Consider the following 15,976-nt stretch of genomic DNA (forward strand, 5'->3'; position numbering starts at 1 on the left):
CAGTCCTTAGCCGTGTTATATTAGCCATATACCACACTTCCTCGTGCCTTATTGCTTAAGCATACTATAAAAAAGACAGTTATATAATTAACACAGACCACTAGACATCAAGGGCTGTTACAGTGTCTTTCCTTTATATACAATCAACTTGTTAAAACAGAATTTATTCCAAAGGGATAAACTACAGCCCTGTTAGTAGATACAATGGCTCAAAAAGGTTTCATAAAAGTGGCCAATTTATACAAGGCTGTCATCTCTAAGTTGTTTAAATCAATACTCAATTTGACAGATGTAATACATACACAAACTGCTTTCCACTTTCTTTTTCTTTGGTTGTCCACTGAATGGAGTCTCTTCTCACACTGGATGCTTCATGATCAAGGAGGAGCACTTCAGTCTCATCCCGTACAACAGGTTTTGATAAAGGCAGTGATTAAATAAGCCATCTCCATCTGTTCTTTCGTTCCTTTCTTCTGCTTATTTCATCACGTCTTGAAACTGTTCATTATCCTTGGGATGTACCGTGAAGTACAATGTAAGTCCAGATGAGTCCATTATGAGTGTACCCTGGTTATCCAGAAATCTGCAGGGACAAGTGAAGTAGTCATATAAAGAACATAGAATATAGAACATAAAATATAGAACATAGACGTCTCCATCCATCTCTATTCCACATCCAGAGAACTACTGCATTTCTGTCGCTGTCTTTCTCTGTCAATCTGCGGCAGTGTGCAGAGGCAGTGGGAAGCTCGGCTTTCTATCATTCCAAAAAGATGTCAGGTAGTGGTGATTAATGGAGAGTGTCTTCCTGTTGTCAGCTTGGTTAGCATGCCTCAGTTTCCGTCCAACGTGGTGCACAACCCATAAAGCTGGATCTCTTTTATTGAGACTGGACCCCTGATACTTGTAGGTGATTCCATACACTGAATGCAAGGGCATGAGTCTTAGACAAGAGTAAGAAATATGTCAATAGCCTGGGGACAAGGGAAGCCAATCAAGCTGGTAGGACCACTTGAACAATATGCCTTCAACTAATGAGAGCAGCAGAATAAATGATGAGGGGTAAAACAGCTCTACAGCTCATAGGCCTGAGGTGCTAAAGCTATTACAACAGGTACTGACCTATTGCACTGGTCACAGACCATGCTCGGGTCATCCACTGGTTGGCCATGTAAAGTTATTGGCATCTGGAGCTGATGCAGTGTTTGTAGGATGGGAGGACGTGATGCCCCACACTGCAAAATCGCCTGGCGCCATAACCGCCCAGGCCCGGAATAAACACAGAAACGGCATGACGGATGGGTATCGTGCCACCCTCGATTCTATAACAAGTCACCTAGGGACCAGTCTGAGGGCTACCAGTCACGGTTCTCTCTTATCAGCATCCAACAACTAGCTAACACAAAGCAACACAACGGAATGTTCCTAGGCAGAAAGTAACCCATGGAAAAGGCAGTCATCTATGACAAAAATACCTACTGTCATCGTGAGAGAGAGAAAAGAACGACCACTTCATGAGCAGGCAAACCTGTGTTTACTTATTAGAAACAGGTTGGATAACATACTTTTTTATAATAAGAGAAGAGTATATTTGAAGACCCTGAAGGCATGTTGTCCTCCATACTGACGTGATGTCAACTGTACCAGTGAGTGGGATGAATGAGGTAGGGAGTAGGAGAGCATCAAATTCCAGCTGAGGAGAATTGGAGGTGCACTCTTAGGAAAAAAAAGGTGCTATCTATAACCTAAAAAGGTTCTTCCGCTGTCCCCATAGGATACACCTTCGAAGAGCCCTTTTGGGTTCCATGTAAAAATCCTTTCCACAAAGGGTTCTACATGGAACCGAAAGGGTTCTCATATGGAGACAGCTGGAAGAACCCTTTTGGAACCCTTTTTTTCTAAGAGTGTAGATCAGAGACTTGGGTGGTCAAGGTGTGGTTCAAGAGTTGATTTTGGGTCATTTCCTGTTTATGGATGCTCTTTTGAGAGTTTTTATTACATTGTGAAAATAGAATCAAGAAAGGAGGCGTTGTAGTCTGCAATGTGATACTGGGAAAATACAACAAATGATGAAAAGTTATCAGGAAAATGCTGCAAAGAACATAATGTACTGTATGTCAATCTTCATAAAAGCAACAACACTACAGTATACACTATAGTTCACCAGCTTTGTGTCTCTGCATGACATTTTATCACACTAGCTCAAGATAGTATGGTCTGATTAAATTGTGGTCTACATATGTAGGATCTTAATTTGAGGAGTTTAATCCTGCAGCAACAGGAAATTTGAATTATTGTGTGGATTATAAAAATGTACATTTGTGTAGGGTTTGATACATTATTGTTAGAGCAAATAAAGTCTGAAATGTTAAAGTGGAAATTACAAACTTTATAACCCTTTTTAAACCTTGAATACACAACAAGTTAGCCTTTTCTGAAGTGCAGGAAATGTTCTTGCAACAACAGGGTCACCACATTAAGATCCTACACCTGCATGTTTCCGTGTCAAAGCCCTACCACAGACTTCCTTCTGGTGCCTGTACCCTTTTTCAGCAGAAAAAAGACAGATGATGTAGCTGTTGAATTCTGCCAACTTAATTGAAGCTTAAGTAGTGAAACTGACACTAACTGGAACTTAACATTTTTTTACATACATTTTGTTTTTTTACACAGGAACTTCTCATTTGCTTCAAGTTAATCAGTATTTATTTATTTCACCTTTATTTAACCAGGTAGGCTAGTTGAGAACAAGTTCTCATTTACAACTGCGACCTGGCCAAGATGAAGCATAGCAATTCGACACATACAAGATGTAGCTCTCTTCACGACAACAGACACAGGTTGGTTCCTTGAAACGGGCGTTTATTGCATTGCACGTCTTTTTCTCCGATGCATCCACGTCACGCCGTGAGAACTATATGTTTGAATGAACACAGTAACGTTGATAAATTATACAGTACTGAAACAAAGAAATACAAATGGCGCTCGGCGCAATAATACAAATGGCGCGACAATACAAATGGAACTTGGCGCGACTATAAACAAAGTTCTATAGGTTGAACAAAATACCTCGTTGGTTGCTTGTCCTGAAAAGAGGTTCTTGAATCCTTAAAGTCCCTTGAAGGTCCCTTTACTGTCTTTCTTAGCCTGTGCCAGCAACAATTATGACTCAGACTAAGTCAATTAACAAATTCCGTAGCAGTAACACAACAGAGAACGTTAGTTCCGGGATGGAACATAAAAACACAAACAATGGCCTAACGTTAATTTACCTGTTACATCACATTTAAATTCTTATCTATACATCAATAAATCATTTATTTATTTACTACATCAAATAAACCTTGAATTATGTATTAATCATGCATAGTGAACACAGCATCTATGTAACAACACCTACACTCCCACCAAATCACTCATTAACTTGGAATGTGGGATTTTCTTTTAAACAAAATTATGAAAATAATTAATAAAATGTTTTAAGTCTGAATGAACGTATGTGATTTAGTTAGCCTCTAGTAAGGTAACTACCTTGTGAATAGGCCTTTCAAAGTGGACTGATCTAGTGTGTGGTTTTTCTTTACCAAGTGTAGTGTCACTGACTAGTAGCTTCAGCTTTCACACCATGCCGTCTGCACTAGGATGAGCTTCTACAACCCTGGAAAGCTTCCACTAGTTTCTTGGTGAGTCCTTTGAATTCCCTGACAAATTTCTGGAGCCTGGCGATGGCTCTCACTGCTCTGGACCAGTCAGAAAACTTAATGAAGCGATTCACTATTGAATTTAATTCTTTCATCTTGACTGCGTGGACATGGGCCTTGCAAAGCTCAGGGTCGGTTGTTTCTACTTCTCCCACTATTTCCTCTTCAAGTGGAAGACTCCGCTGCCAAAGAAAGTTGGGTCCTTTCAGCCAGTTAGACTCTTTCAGCTGAACTGCACTTCGTTTATTGTCTGGGAGATTAGGTTTGTCCGTCTTGAAAGGAAGTGGGAGTTCATAGTGGCCGTCTTCCTTCTGCCTTATACTTTCTTTCACTTTAAACAAGAAGAGAAGGTCTTCCTGAGAAACTGGGTTGTCATCTGCAGTGTGATCTGCGAAATCAGATTCGAGGACCTTGATTATGTCTGTTGGATTGATCTCTTTGACTTGAGTTTTGCACACAAAGTGTACTTCTCTCTTCAGCTCAACTGATGGCTGCACGGCAGGTGTCACTTGTCGCACTATGATTCTGTGACTGGTTCCTATTGCATCACCGTAGTCACTTGCTTGAGTTGAGCAGCCAACAATGCTCCAGCCGAGATCAGTTCGCTGTGCATATGGATGATTTTCTTCACCGGACAGGATCTCCCTTGGAAGAAGGGCTTGTTGACAGTTATAGCCGATCAGAAGGCCTACTTCGCAATCCAGTGGTGGTGGAATCTTGTCTGCCAATTGTTCCAGATGAGGCCATTTTAGAGCCGTTTCAGCAGTTGGAATGTGCGACCTGTCTGCTGGAATGAATTCTCGTGTGAAAAGTGGTGGCAATGGGATCCTTTTCTTTAAGTTGTACCCTCTCACTTGTAGACTTGTCAGTTTCTGGCAGGGTATGACTGTTGACCTTGTAGACAGCCGCAAACTGACATTCTCTTTGTTTGTGTTGAGGTCTTGGGCTACTTCATCTAGGATGAAAGTCGTATCGCTTTGCGTGTCTAAGAGAGCGTAGACGAGAACTTCTTGATCTGGCTGTTTTGTGGACGAGACCCAGACTGGTATGATTGAGGATGTTTGTGTGCTTAGGCCTTCTTGTATGACTCTGTTGGTAATTGCTGCTGCAGCTATTTCCTTGGTGTCTGCCCTGTGCTTTGAGTAGTCGTCTACCTTTGGAGGTGTCAACCTTTGATGTTCCTTGAACTTGTCATCATGCAAACATGTCGGGTGTCTCTTCTGACATCTTTCACACGTACTCTTGTTATCACACGTTCTTGAGTGATGACCGGTCTTCAAACATCCAAAGCAAAGCTTTTCTGCTTGCACAAACTTGACACGATCTTGAACTGTCTGTTCACTGAACTTTCTGCACTTGATGAGGACATGTCCTGTTCTTTTGCAAAAAATGCATGATGGGATGTTGCTCTGTGTTGTGTTTGTGGACAGTGTCTTTGCTTGAATAGTTTGACTTCGTGGATGCTTTGGTTTCTCGCTTTCCACACTCTTGAGCGCTTGTATTGAGGATATAGGATTGCAAGCGAGATCTGCTTCCTTTGATAGAACGTCTACAAACACCTTGAATGGTGGGTACCCAGCGTTTGCTTGTCTGACTTCCATCGTTTTGCGGTTCCAACTGGATACCAGCCAATCTGGCAACTTCAGCAGAATCCTTTGACTCTCATTGCAGTTATTGAGAACTTCCAATGTCTTAATGTGGGGCATTGCAGCCTCACAGCTCTTGAGGAAGTCTGCAAAGTCTCTTAGTTCACAACCATCCTTAGAGCTTATCTTTGGCCATCCATGCAGCTTGTCTCTGAAGGACTTCCCAATTATGAATGGGTCTCTGAAACGTTTTTGCAACAGCTGCCAGGCTGAGTCGTATGCTGCTTCAGTGCCTAGTAGGAAAAATCCTTCAACAGCTTTCTTTGCGGCGCCACCTAAGTACTTTCTTAGGTAATACAGTTTTTCATTCTTTGGAATGTTTTTCCTGTCTATTAATGTTTCGAAAGATAGCTGCCAGTCTTTGAATTTCAAAGGATCTCCAGTGAATAATGCAGGCTCTGGTGTTGGGAGACGATTGGCACTTATAGCTTCTGCTAGCATGTTGACCAGATCAGAGCTGTTCTGCACTTGATGCATGGACACTGAAGTTGGTGGAGCTTGAGGTACCAATTGTGGACTTTGGGAACTAAGAGCTTGACTTGTAACTGGTAGAGGTTGAGGAATGAATGAGGGACTTGAGGCATATAGGGCTTGCGTTGTGACTGGTAGAGATTGAGGGCGGTCTGGAGGAACTGTGAGGTTAAGAACTTGAAGTTCTCCTGCTGGTTCAACATCATGCAAAAAGTCAGTGGTCTCAAAATTGTCTTTGACTTGATCGTAGACCTTTACTCGAGCTCTTGCAGCGTTCAACTTCTTCACTTCCTCTAGACGTTCAAGCTTTCTACGCTTGTCTTGCATTGCTTGTTGTCTGGCTAGGTTCTCAGATTCAAATTGTGTCAGCCGCTGTTTTCCTTCAGCCTCTAGCCTTTGAAGTTCTATCGCTTCCCTTTCTTGTTCATCCAACACTGCCAAAATCTCCTTGGATGCGGCAGCTTCAGCCTCATTTCTTTTAACTGAGTGGATGCTAGAGTGGATAGAAACACATTTTGATCGACGAGACGGTGGCCTTGATAGAGAACCTATTGAGTCTAGGATCGAGCCAACATCGGGCCAAGGTTCTTCCTCCTCATCTGATGTATGCCCTTTAAGTTGCCTTTCTGCCTTTTGAATGATAAATCCTGAAAGCGAAATGCACGTGTCAATTCTGCGTCGCAGGTTTGGTTCAGGAGTTTGCATTCTACGTAACTCTTCATAAATGACCTGTACATCAGAACAGGTGCTTCTCATGTTCTCAATCAGCTCATTTAATTCGTCCTCGGAGGCCGAATCAGTCAACATTTCCTTGCCTATTCTTGCATGATACTTCCACTTCTCATGGATGATCCTGTACCGACGTTGTACACTCTTCAGCCTTTCTTCTTGAAGTTTCCTTCTTGAAGTTTTTCCTTTCTCTGTTAGAGATCGGGTTCTTTCACTTCTTCTGCAGACTCTGTCTGTCGCGTCGGGTTGAGCAGGTGATTTGGTAATTTCACGGCATGTCTCAGTGTTTGTGTCTGACATTTTGAGATGGATGTGGTATGTGTGTCTCAACTATTGAGCTTGAATTGGATTTATATTAGGCTATGGGTGAATGTAGGCTACAGTAGGCCTAAATGTGATTAGCCAGGAAGGTTAATAACTATATGAATTCCTTAACTGTGTGAAGACTAGGTGGGTAGCCTAACTTCTAAATATAAACTTCAGTATTGCATCAAGATAACTATCAGCATTTAAACTTAGCTAGACTTCAAGTTGACTTCAATTTCAAAATAAGATTGAAAATTACTTTGGTACAAATAAACTTAGTATAAACCTTAATCACAGAATGAATATGCATATAATGCATTAAATCACATATCACTTTACATAATAAAAGAATTTCACATCAGTGGAGGTACCTTTTAAACTTTGCTTAAATTGCTCTTTAAGCTTGGCTAACACCACTTTTCATAAAACACTAATCTTAATTTCAATGTATGATTACCTTTTATCTTTACTCAAAACGTGTTCACTTGCTTATGGAGTTAAGTTTCCCTTTAAATCTCGTAACACGTAACAACCACAAACACCAGCACATTCGATTTATCCCCAAAACATGTAGGCTAAGCACAGTATGTACGATTCATAGAGCTGAGTCCTTAGTTGCAATTTCCAAGTAGAACCACTTCTCATCCCACCTTAAGTTGAATGTTGTGGTAGAGTGCTTTTGGCCTGAAAAGTTGCGCTTTCAACACAGTCCAATCACTCGGCGCAACAATACAAATGGCGCTCGGCGCAACAATACAAATGGCGCTTGGCGCGACAATACAAATGGAACTTGGCGCGACTATAAACAAAGTTCTATAGGTTGAACAAAATACCTCGTTGGTTGCTTGTCCTGAAAAGAGGTTCTTGAATCCTTAAAGTCCCTTGAAAGTCCCTTTACTGTCTTTCTTAGCCTGTGCCAGCAACAATTATGACTCAGACTAAGATCTGCTTAAGTTAGATCGCACACAGTCAATTAACAAATTCCGTAGCAGTAACACAACAGAGAACGTTAGTTCCGGGATGGAACATAAAAACACAAACAATGGCCTAACGTTAATTTACTGTTACATCACATTTAAATTCTTATCTATACATCAATAAATCATTTATTTACTACATCAAATAAACCTTGAATTATGTATTAATCATGCATAGTGAACACAGCATCTATGTAACAACACTTACACAAGAGTTACACATGGAATGAACAAAACATACAGTCAATAATACAGTAGAACAAAAGAAAACAAAGTCTATATACAGTGAGTGCAAATTAGGTAAATTAAGGCAATAAATAGGCCATGGTGGCGAAGCAATTACAATACAGCAATTAAACACTGGAATGGTAGATGTGCAGAAGATGAATGTGCAAGTATCACCACAATGCATATTTATAGACAGCCTACTTTAAATTCAAAAGGATATACTATACTAAATGTTTGTTTTTACTAACTTTTGATTGTTAACAAACATTGGATTAAGTGTTATTTATAATCTAATTATGTACAAAGCTTCTGTGTTTATCGCTTACCTATTGGCTGTTAATGAATGTGCATAGTTAATTTACTTTATATTTGTAGATTATTAATGGTCTGTACAATCCCCTTGCAATGTTCTTTTCTGTAGTTTGTTTTTCTGTGTTTTTCATAAATGTAAGGATGTGGCCAGTGGAACAGGAAATGTAACACACCTACCATGGCTGTTTTTAAAAAAAAGTGAAACTAAAGGGATAAAAGAGGAAGTCACTGAGCAGCCATACACAAATACATTAGCGTATAGCTAGTTATGTTCATTCCCACTGTCATCCATTTTGACATGAAGATGGTTGGAAGCTGGTTGTTTCTCCTCATCTCTCTCCAAGGATATGAGGCTCCCTCCACCCCCAGTAAGATTGTCTTGTTGGAATAATGATGCTACGCCTGTGCCATTTATTTTAATGTTCATTTATTCAACTTGTTTAAGACCTTGTGCTACGGCAACACATCCGGCCAATGTGCCCTCAACTTTTGATACTGTTTTTAATCTTGGAGAATTTTTGGAGGATTTATGATCATTTTTACATGTTACATGTTAATAAGATAGTGAGGTTTAGATTGTCTTCTGATAATTTGATCGTGTACTCTCATGTTGATGGATGGTTTCCACTCAGTTGACATTTGTCTTGAATTATTCTTCAATGTTCACATAAGTGTGTCAGCAAAATATATATATATTTTTTTTTTCTTTCTCCCAGATATTAATAATTGTTTTAGACTATGGCATATAGTATTCTATGTTCAGGAAATATAACCGTTACATTCCAAAACAATATTTATTGAATTGATGTACATCGACTTACCTGGTATGTAATGTAATTACATAATGCCAATTTAATTACCCTTCTGTTTCTTTGGGAGTCATCAAATAATAAACAAATTACACTTTATACCAGGTATTATAGCAATTTATTTGATCAAACTATTACATAACTTCCTAGAAACGCAATGTGCCATTTCTATTGCTGCTGCGACACCAAAAGTCCCCTGCTAGTCTGAGATTGACGTCAACTACTTTGTGGTTTCCTGTAACATGGCCATCCATCTTGTCTCATACATTCACATACTGATGAAATAATTCATTTAATTCAATGTGATGGTGGAAAAGTACTCTAGTCATGATATGCATGAAGGTATAGACCCTTAACATATGTTATCTGATTTGTCTCTTAAAAAACTGTAAACACCCAATGTAATTATGCAACTCATCTTGATATACCACAGCTCCCCTTTAAAGGATTCGGTGTCATATTAGAAACACATTTTCAATTTCTGTTCCTTTTTTTCCAGATGTAAACTGCCTGATCATTAATCTGGATTATGTCAACTGCATCTGGAGTGAACAGGGGATCCCAGAGGTCAACTTCACCTTTTTCAGCAACAGGTTAGTGCAATGTGATGGGTGTTGAGGTCTTTGTCCAAAATGCTTGCCGTGCATCACTGTGATGTGGTGCCACACATTGGTGGTGGTTGAGGTGAGTGAGTTTTCCCCTTACAATGAAAGGTACTTTGAGACTCTATATGAATTCATATATTATTGTTATTACACTCCTTACCATTTGTATTTGTGGACAGTGAAGCAACCATTTTAAATGTGGCTCTAAACTCCAGCATGTTTAATTTTAGAACAAATGTTTCATATGAGGTGACAGTACAGAATTACACAATTTATTTGAGGGTATATTCATACAGTACATACTGTATGTTTTTTTTACCATTTACAAATGAACACTTTATGTACAGGTAACTGCCAAAATAATTAAAACACTTGAATAAATGAGGGATACAAAGTATATTGAAAGCAGGTGCTTCCACACAGGTGTGGTTCCTGACTTAAATTAAGCAATTAACATCCCATTATGCTTAGGATCATGTATAAAATGCTGGGCAGGGCATTATTTTGACCATTATTTTGGCTACCATGGTTATGCCCCAATATGATGAAAATACCCTCATCCACAGGGCACAACGTCACTGAATGGTTTGATGAGCATGAAAACAACGTAAACCATATTTCATGGCCGTCTCAGTCACCAGAACTCAATCCAATTGAACACTTATAGGAGATTCTGAAGTGGCGAATGAGACAGTGTTTTCTACCACCATCAACAAAACACCAAATGATGGAATTTCTCGTGGAAGAATGTTGCCACATCCCTCCAATAGAGTTCCAGATACTTGTAGAATCTATGCCGAGGTGCATTAAAGTTGTTCTGGCTCGTGATGGCCCAATGCCCTATTAAGACACTTTATGTTGGGGTTTCCTTTATTTTGGTCGTTACCTGTATCTAGTCCCCCCATTTGAAGAAATTTGGACAACTTCAATTGGAGTGTATTAAAGTAGTCAGAAGTTAAGTATTTGGTCTCATATTCCTAGCACTCAATGACCACATCAACCTTGTGACTCTACAAACTCGTTGAATGCATTTGCATTTTGTTTTGGTTGTATTTCGTATTATATTTAGCCCAATAAGAACTGAATGGTGAATAATGTATTATGTCATTTTGGAGTAACTTTTTATTGTAATTAAGAATAGAAGATGTTTCCTAACACTTCTACATTCATGTGGATACTATGATGATTATGGATAATCATGAATCCTGAATAATGATGATTGAGAAAGTTAGAGGCACAAAGCTCATACCCCCTAAAAAATGCTTACCTCCCCTGTTATTGGTAATGGTGAGAGGTTAGTATGTTTTGTTGTAGCTTCTATAACCTTCTCACTCATCACTATTCATGATTTATTTTCTTAATCATGGCATTATCAGGATTCATTTAGAAGTGTTCAGAAACATCTTATCACAGAAAGAAAATTACTCCAGTCATCATTCACCATTCAGTTGCTATTAGGCAAAATATAACTCAAAACAACCAAAAAGTTTGTAGAGTCACTTTTGACTACTATAATGCATAAGTTAATTTACCCAAATACTTATGACTTCTTCAAATGGGGGGACTAGATACATAAAAGGCTTTCATTTCTAAACTGTAAAATACATACATTATGTTTGAAAATACCCTTGAATAAAAATTGACATTCTGTACTGTTGCCTCATAGGAAACATCTCAAATCCAAAATATTGGAGTATAGAGCCCAAAACATTTATAATTGCTTCACTATCCGAATACATATGGAGGGGAGTGTATCTATGTCAAATCTTGAATATCCGTACTTTGGTACTAATTCTCATCCATCATATGTGTTTAGGTTCATCAAAGGGAATATGGAGGAGTGCACAACATATCTCCAGGAGAAGAGTTATGCTGTGGGATGTAGACTGTCCTATGACAAGTCTGACAGGTTTAGAACACTGACAACCAAGCTGGTCCATCAGAACAACAGTTATGTGCAGAAGCATAACCTGAAAAGCATGGGTAGGTTTTTTTTCCAATCAAATCAGAACCCTACATACAGAACAGCATGTAACATGAAGAGCAATAGTCATCTTACTTTAGGCTTTTTAACGTGTGTTTTTCCTATTTCAATCTTCATTTGATGTGTCGTTAACATTTGACCCTCCTTAACGCTTTTTCTAGTGAAGCTTTACCCGCCTGTCAACCTGTCAGTTGAGATGAACAAAGACCCAGAGCTGAATCTGTACTGGAACAACAGCAAGAACACCCTCTGCATTGAGAGTGAAGTTCGCTACAGAATAAACAGCGACAAGTGGAAGGTGGGCATGGGTCAGGACTCAGGAGTTGGACCACTGTTTGGACACTGTAGCCTACTGGTCATTTTTCAACAAAATACTAAACAAATGTTTGAAAAAACTCTCTCTCTCTCCTCCACTCTCTCTTTGTTCCTTTCTTCAGACATCTACTCCAAGCAAGGAACAGAAGTATGCTGTGGCTTTCCCCTTAAAGAGCAGTCGATATGAGTTTCAAGTGAGAGCACGAGTAAACAACATGTGTGGCGAGTCCAAGTTCTGGAGTGAATGGAGTCAGCCCATTCAATGGGATTCCATGAAGGGAAATAACATCACAGGTAAATACATACAAAATCTCTGCTTTGCTTTATGGTTATAAAGTTGTGCTCAGACTTCTGTCAGGACTTTGTCATGTCAACTTTTCTCTTTGGCCTAGACATATCTGGCAGCTCAATGTCTGTGTGGAAGCCAGTGCTGTCATTAGTGGGTACCATGACACTCTTCATATTGGCCTGCATGCTGGTCTACAGGGAAAGGTGGGTTTGCCAACAGAAGTTAACACCACACTTAGGCCCCAAATAAAGACTAAAATCAAGGGGTATAGTTTACATTATAAAAAATCTAAGTCTCCTCCATTCTTCCTCTGAAAAAAAGTGATACTCTGATTCTGAACTGAACCTCTCTCTTTGTAGAGAACGACTGAGATTCATCCTCATCCCCATTGTGCCTAATCCAGGCAAGAACCTAGATGACAATGTAGAGGTAATATTTATCCCTGGTCCCATGCATTGCACTTCATTATAATCTTTGTTTCTCTATTACTGTTATCTACAGTGTAAATCCCATCTTATATCTCACATATTACATGTAACCTTTACCTTTAAAGGCCTGGCTTCCCATCTCCAAAGCCATGTGCTTCCAGCCTAACTTCACTGAGCTTGCCTGTCCTGTTCGTGAGTACAGTCTGGTTCCCCAAACTGGCAGCGTCAGTGAATCTGAGAGCAACTTCTCCATCCTAACAGACCAGTCAGATTGTCTGTCCACGTGCTCCTCCTCAGCTTCCACTTTTCCTGTCACAAGTGAAAATGAACAAGCTGGTATTGAGTGAGACTTACAAAGGCTGCATTCTAATTACCCTTCTCCCCTAGGTGTGCACTTGCATGCTCCCCCTCATTGATAATATGTATTAGATTGGTGTATGCAAGGGCTAAACGGAGTTTCTATCATATTTGTTTTCGAATTTTAACATATGAACATCGTTAATATTACGGCACCCAATCTGTAATAAATGCAAGCATTTTAGTTTGATGTTCAACCACTTGAAAGATTTTAAAATGCATCGATTTTTGAGAGAGAATAAAACGTAAAATGCACTGAACATTGCAATAATGACATATCCTCCTTCTATTGCGAGAAAAAAAGCTGTTAATTACACAAACTGACCACATACAATATAGTAGCGTTATGAGCTAGGCTACTTAGCGTGCATGTCTAAAATGTTTCTAATAATGTCATTTAAAAAAAAAGATATCTATAGCATATACAAGCTAATGAAAAATGATCTTAGCAGCTGAAAAGATGGGCACAAGGTTAAACATGGTTGGAATTGATTGTGTTCAGCTGACAGTTTTAATATTATGAACAATCCCTTGTGAAATTGAAATTGTACTATTGCACACTGTATCTCGTTGGAATAGAGTGAGCATCTGACATGTTGAATATTAGCCTATACTTTCATTAAAATGGTATCTTATACTAGCTTGTATTTACATTTATTAGGGATACCCACTGCTCTTCCTGGGGTCCAAACACATTAAGGCACTTACATTACATATAAAACAAAAGATAAAGTAGTACAAAAGATAAAACAGTACATCATACAACATTATTACACCACTGCATATCTACAATACAAAATGTATAATACCACCATACAACAATATTACAATGTACGTGTGTGGAGAGAGCGTGTGCTAGCGCTTGTATGCGTGTGTCTGTACCTTTGTGTATATGTCTTCACAGTCCCCGCTGTTCCATAAGGTATATTTTAATCTGTTTTTTAAAATCTGATTGTAATAGTATTTTCTTTAAATTTTGTTTCCAAGCGGGGGCTACTGCTATAAAAATTACTATAGGCTATTTGCCTATTTCCTCTGAAATACATATGATAAACTTTGCCTCCTAATGTTGCATGATATCCTGTAATCCTACCAGTGGCGACCTGTCATTCAGTGCAGGTGCCCCACCTGTTTTGAGTCATATCAGTTTGCAAACAATGTAAAAAAAAAAATAACATAGTCATTGAGATAATAAAGCTGCAGACAAACATGGTCTCTTTTTTTGCTTTCTTGAGTAACATGCTGACCACACCGCTCTTGTCGTGTGCGCGAGCTTTGCAAAATAATTTTACACATACATGTTATTCAATCATTGAACCCACACTGCTCGCGCGAGTCAATGAGTGTCTGCGTAGCCGGGCGATAAAATAGAACTTGGTTCTATTTGTGACACTTGATGCGCTGCAAGTCCCGCCTCTCCCATCTCCTCATTGGTTTTTAGGAGCATATACCCACATGGGTGATTGAAAGATGAACTGAGGTCCACATTCCAGTCCAGTTGGTGGTGGCAATGCACCTTAAAGTTGCTTGCTAAGCGCAATATAAAGTCCAAAGAAGAAGAAGAGCCCTGAAGGAGGAGAGATGACTAGAAATGAACTCGGTTCACCCTTTTATCTGTGGATTAATTGTCGGAGTAGAGGACCTTGTGCATTTCAGGTAAAATAACAACCCAATGTTTATATCACAGGACAAATTAGCTAGCAACAGCAAGCTAGCTAGCTAAATTGCCATAAATGTTTAATGCTTTTTGACCTGTTCCCAAATGAATATAGTTGGTTCAGAGTTTGTTTGATATTTGAACCTGCATGTCCTGATTGTGTCTGGTGTGGGTGGACAAAATCAACATGTGCACGATGGTGCATGCATGCGCACGAGCGGTCTGGTCAGCATGTAAGGCAGCTCCAAAGTGCAGGTGTTTCAGCCTAGCTCAGGGCTTTCTGTGGTGGTGGGGCAGCCAGCGGAAAATGTGGAGCGTAGGGTTTGTTAAGGTTCTCTAGTTGCGCCGTGATTGGTTCAGTGTTCTGTCAGTCATGGGGACACTACATCACCACAAAATCTACAGGTAGAGCTATAAAATTCTAGCCCCTTGGGTGCTGCCATAGAGTTACATTAGAGGTGCCCATCCAAGAAGGGTCAAGGTCATTGGCCTGACTTGCCTAGTTAAATAAAGGTTAAATAAAAAATAATTATAATTATTGGCCACGGATAAATGACGTTAAATCTACCATAGCTTTGATTGGACTGATTATGTCAACATCATACTTTCAAAATCTTAGCTAGCAAGCTGGCAAATCCTTTTCAAGCCTTGTCATATGAAGAAAAATTATGAATAGAAATTATAGCTCAAAAGTATCGGTGCTCATCAGCCATTGAACAAAAACATTACACAACAAGTTAGAAATCACAAATTCAATAATGAGTGGTTTGAAAGGAATCAGTGGTTAACTGCAAGCGTTGCAAAGCGATCACTAGCCTGCTATTGAGTGGAGTGGGTGCGTGGTCCAAGTCTGGGTTTAAGGGTCTCTTTCCAAGCTTAAAAGGATAAACATTCAACATTGGACATGCTGTCAATCCAGCATGATTTCTGCCACGTTCAAGACAACTAGAAACTCGGAACTGGGAAATCTCAGATTTCAGTGAGTTCAAGTCAATTGGGAACTTAGAAAAAAACTAGCTCCGATTGGGAAAATACGTTTTGAACAGTCATCCAACTCGGAATTCCAAGTCGGGAACTCGGGCCTCTTTCTAGAGCTCCGTCCTGAAAATCACTGATGTCATGATTCAACCTTCTTTTTTCCCTGAGTTCCCAGTTGTCTTGA

General features: G+C 39.5%; 2 protein-coding genes across 3 annotated transcripts; one reads left to right on the top strand and one right to left on the bottom strand.

The window, feature by feature from the left end:
* Nucleotides 1-112: 112 nt before the first annotated feature.
* LOC115204468 (uncharacterized) lies at nucleotides 113-6,042 on the bottom strand. 2 transcript variants are annotated; one of them, XM_029770063.1, is made up of 2 exons: nucleotides 3,070-6,042; nucleotides 113-583 (listed from the first exon to the last, which is right to left on the bottom strand). In XM_029770063.1, exon 1 carries the CDS (start codon nucleotides 5,822-5,824, stop codon nucleotides 3,638-3,640), a length of 2,187 nt encoding a protein of 728 aa, XP_029625923.1. In that variant the 5' UTR covers nucleotides 5,825-6,042; the 3' UTR covers nucleotides 113-583; nucleotides 3,070-3,637. The 2 variants fall into 2 exon arrangements, with proteins under 2 accessions (XP_029625923.1, XP_029625924.1); XM_029770064.1 differs by lacking the exon at nucleotides 113-583 and adding an exon at nucleotides 2,846-2,914.
* A 2,541-nt stretch (nucleotides 6,043-8,583) lies between these two features.
* On the top strand, nucleotides 8,584-14,365 carry LOC115204470 (cytokine receptor common subunit gamma). Its single transcript, XM_029770068.1, has 8 exons — nucleotides 8,584-8,738; nucleotides 9,679-9,772; nucleotides 11,601-11,767; nucleotides 11,930-12,066; nucleotides 12,206-12,377; nucleotides 12,476-12,575; nucleotides 12,732-12,801; nucleotides 12,926-14,365. The coding sequence occupies exons 1-8, from the start codon at nucleotides 8,639-8,641 to the stop codon at nucleotides 13,145-13,147; spliced, it is 1,062 nt and encodes a 353-aa protein (XP_029625928.1). The 5' UTR covers nucleotides 8,584-8,638; the 3' UTR covers nucleotides 13,148-14,365.
* Nucleotides 14,366-15,976: the final 1,611 nt, after the last annotated feature.

This window comes from Salmo trutta, chromosome 12 (assembly GCF_901001165.1).
Source record: "Salmo trutta chromosome 12, fSalTru1.1, whole genome shotgun sequence".
NCBI lineage: Eukaryota > Metazoa > Chordata > Actinopteri > Salmoniformes > Salmonidae > Salmo > Salmo trutta.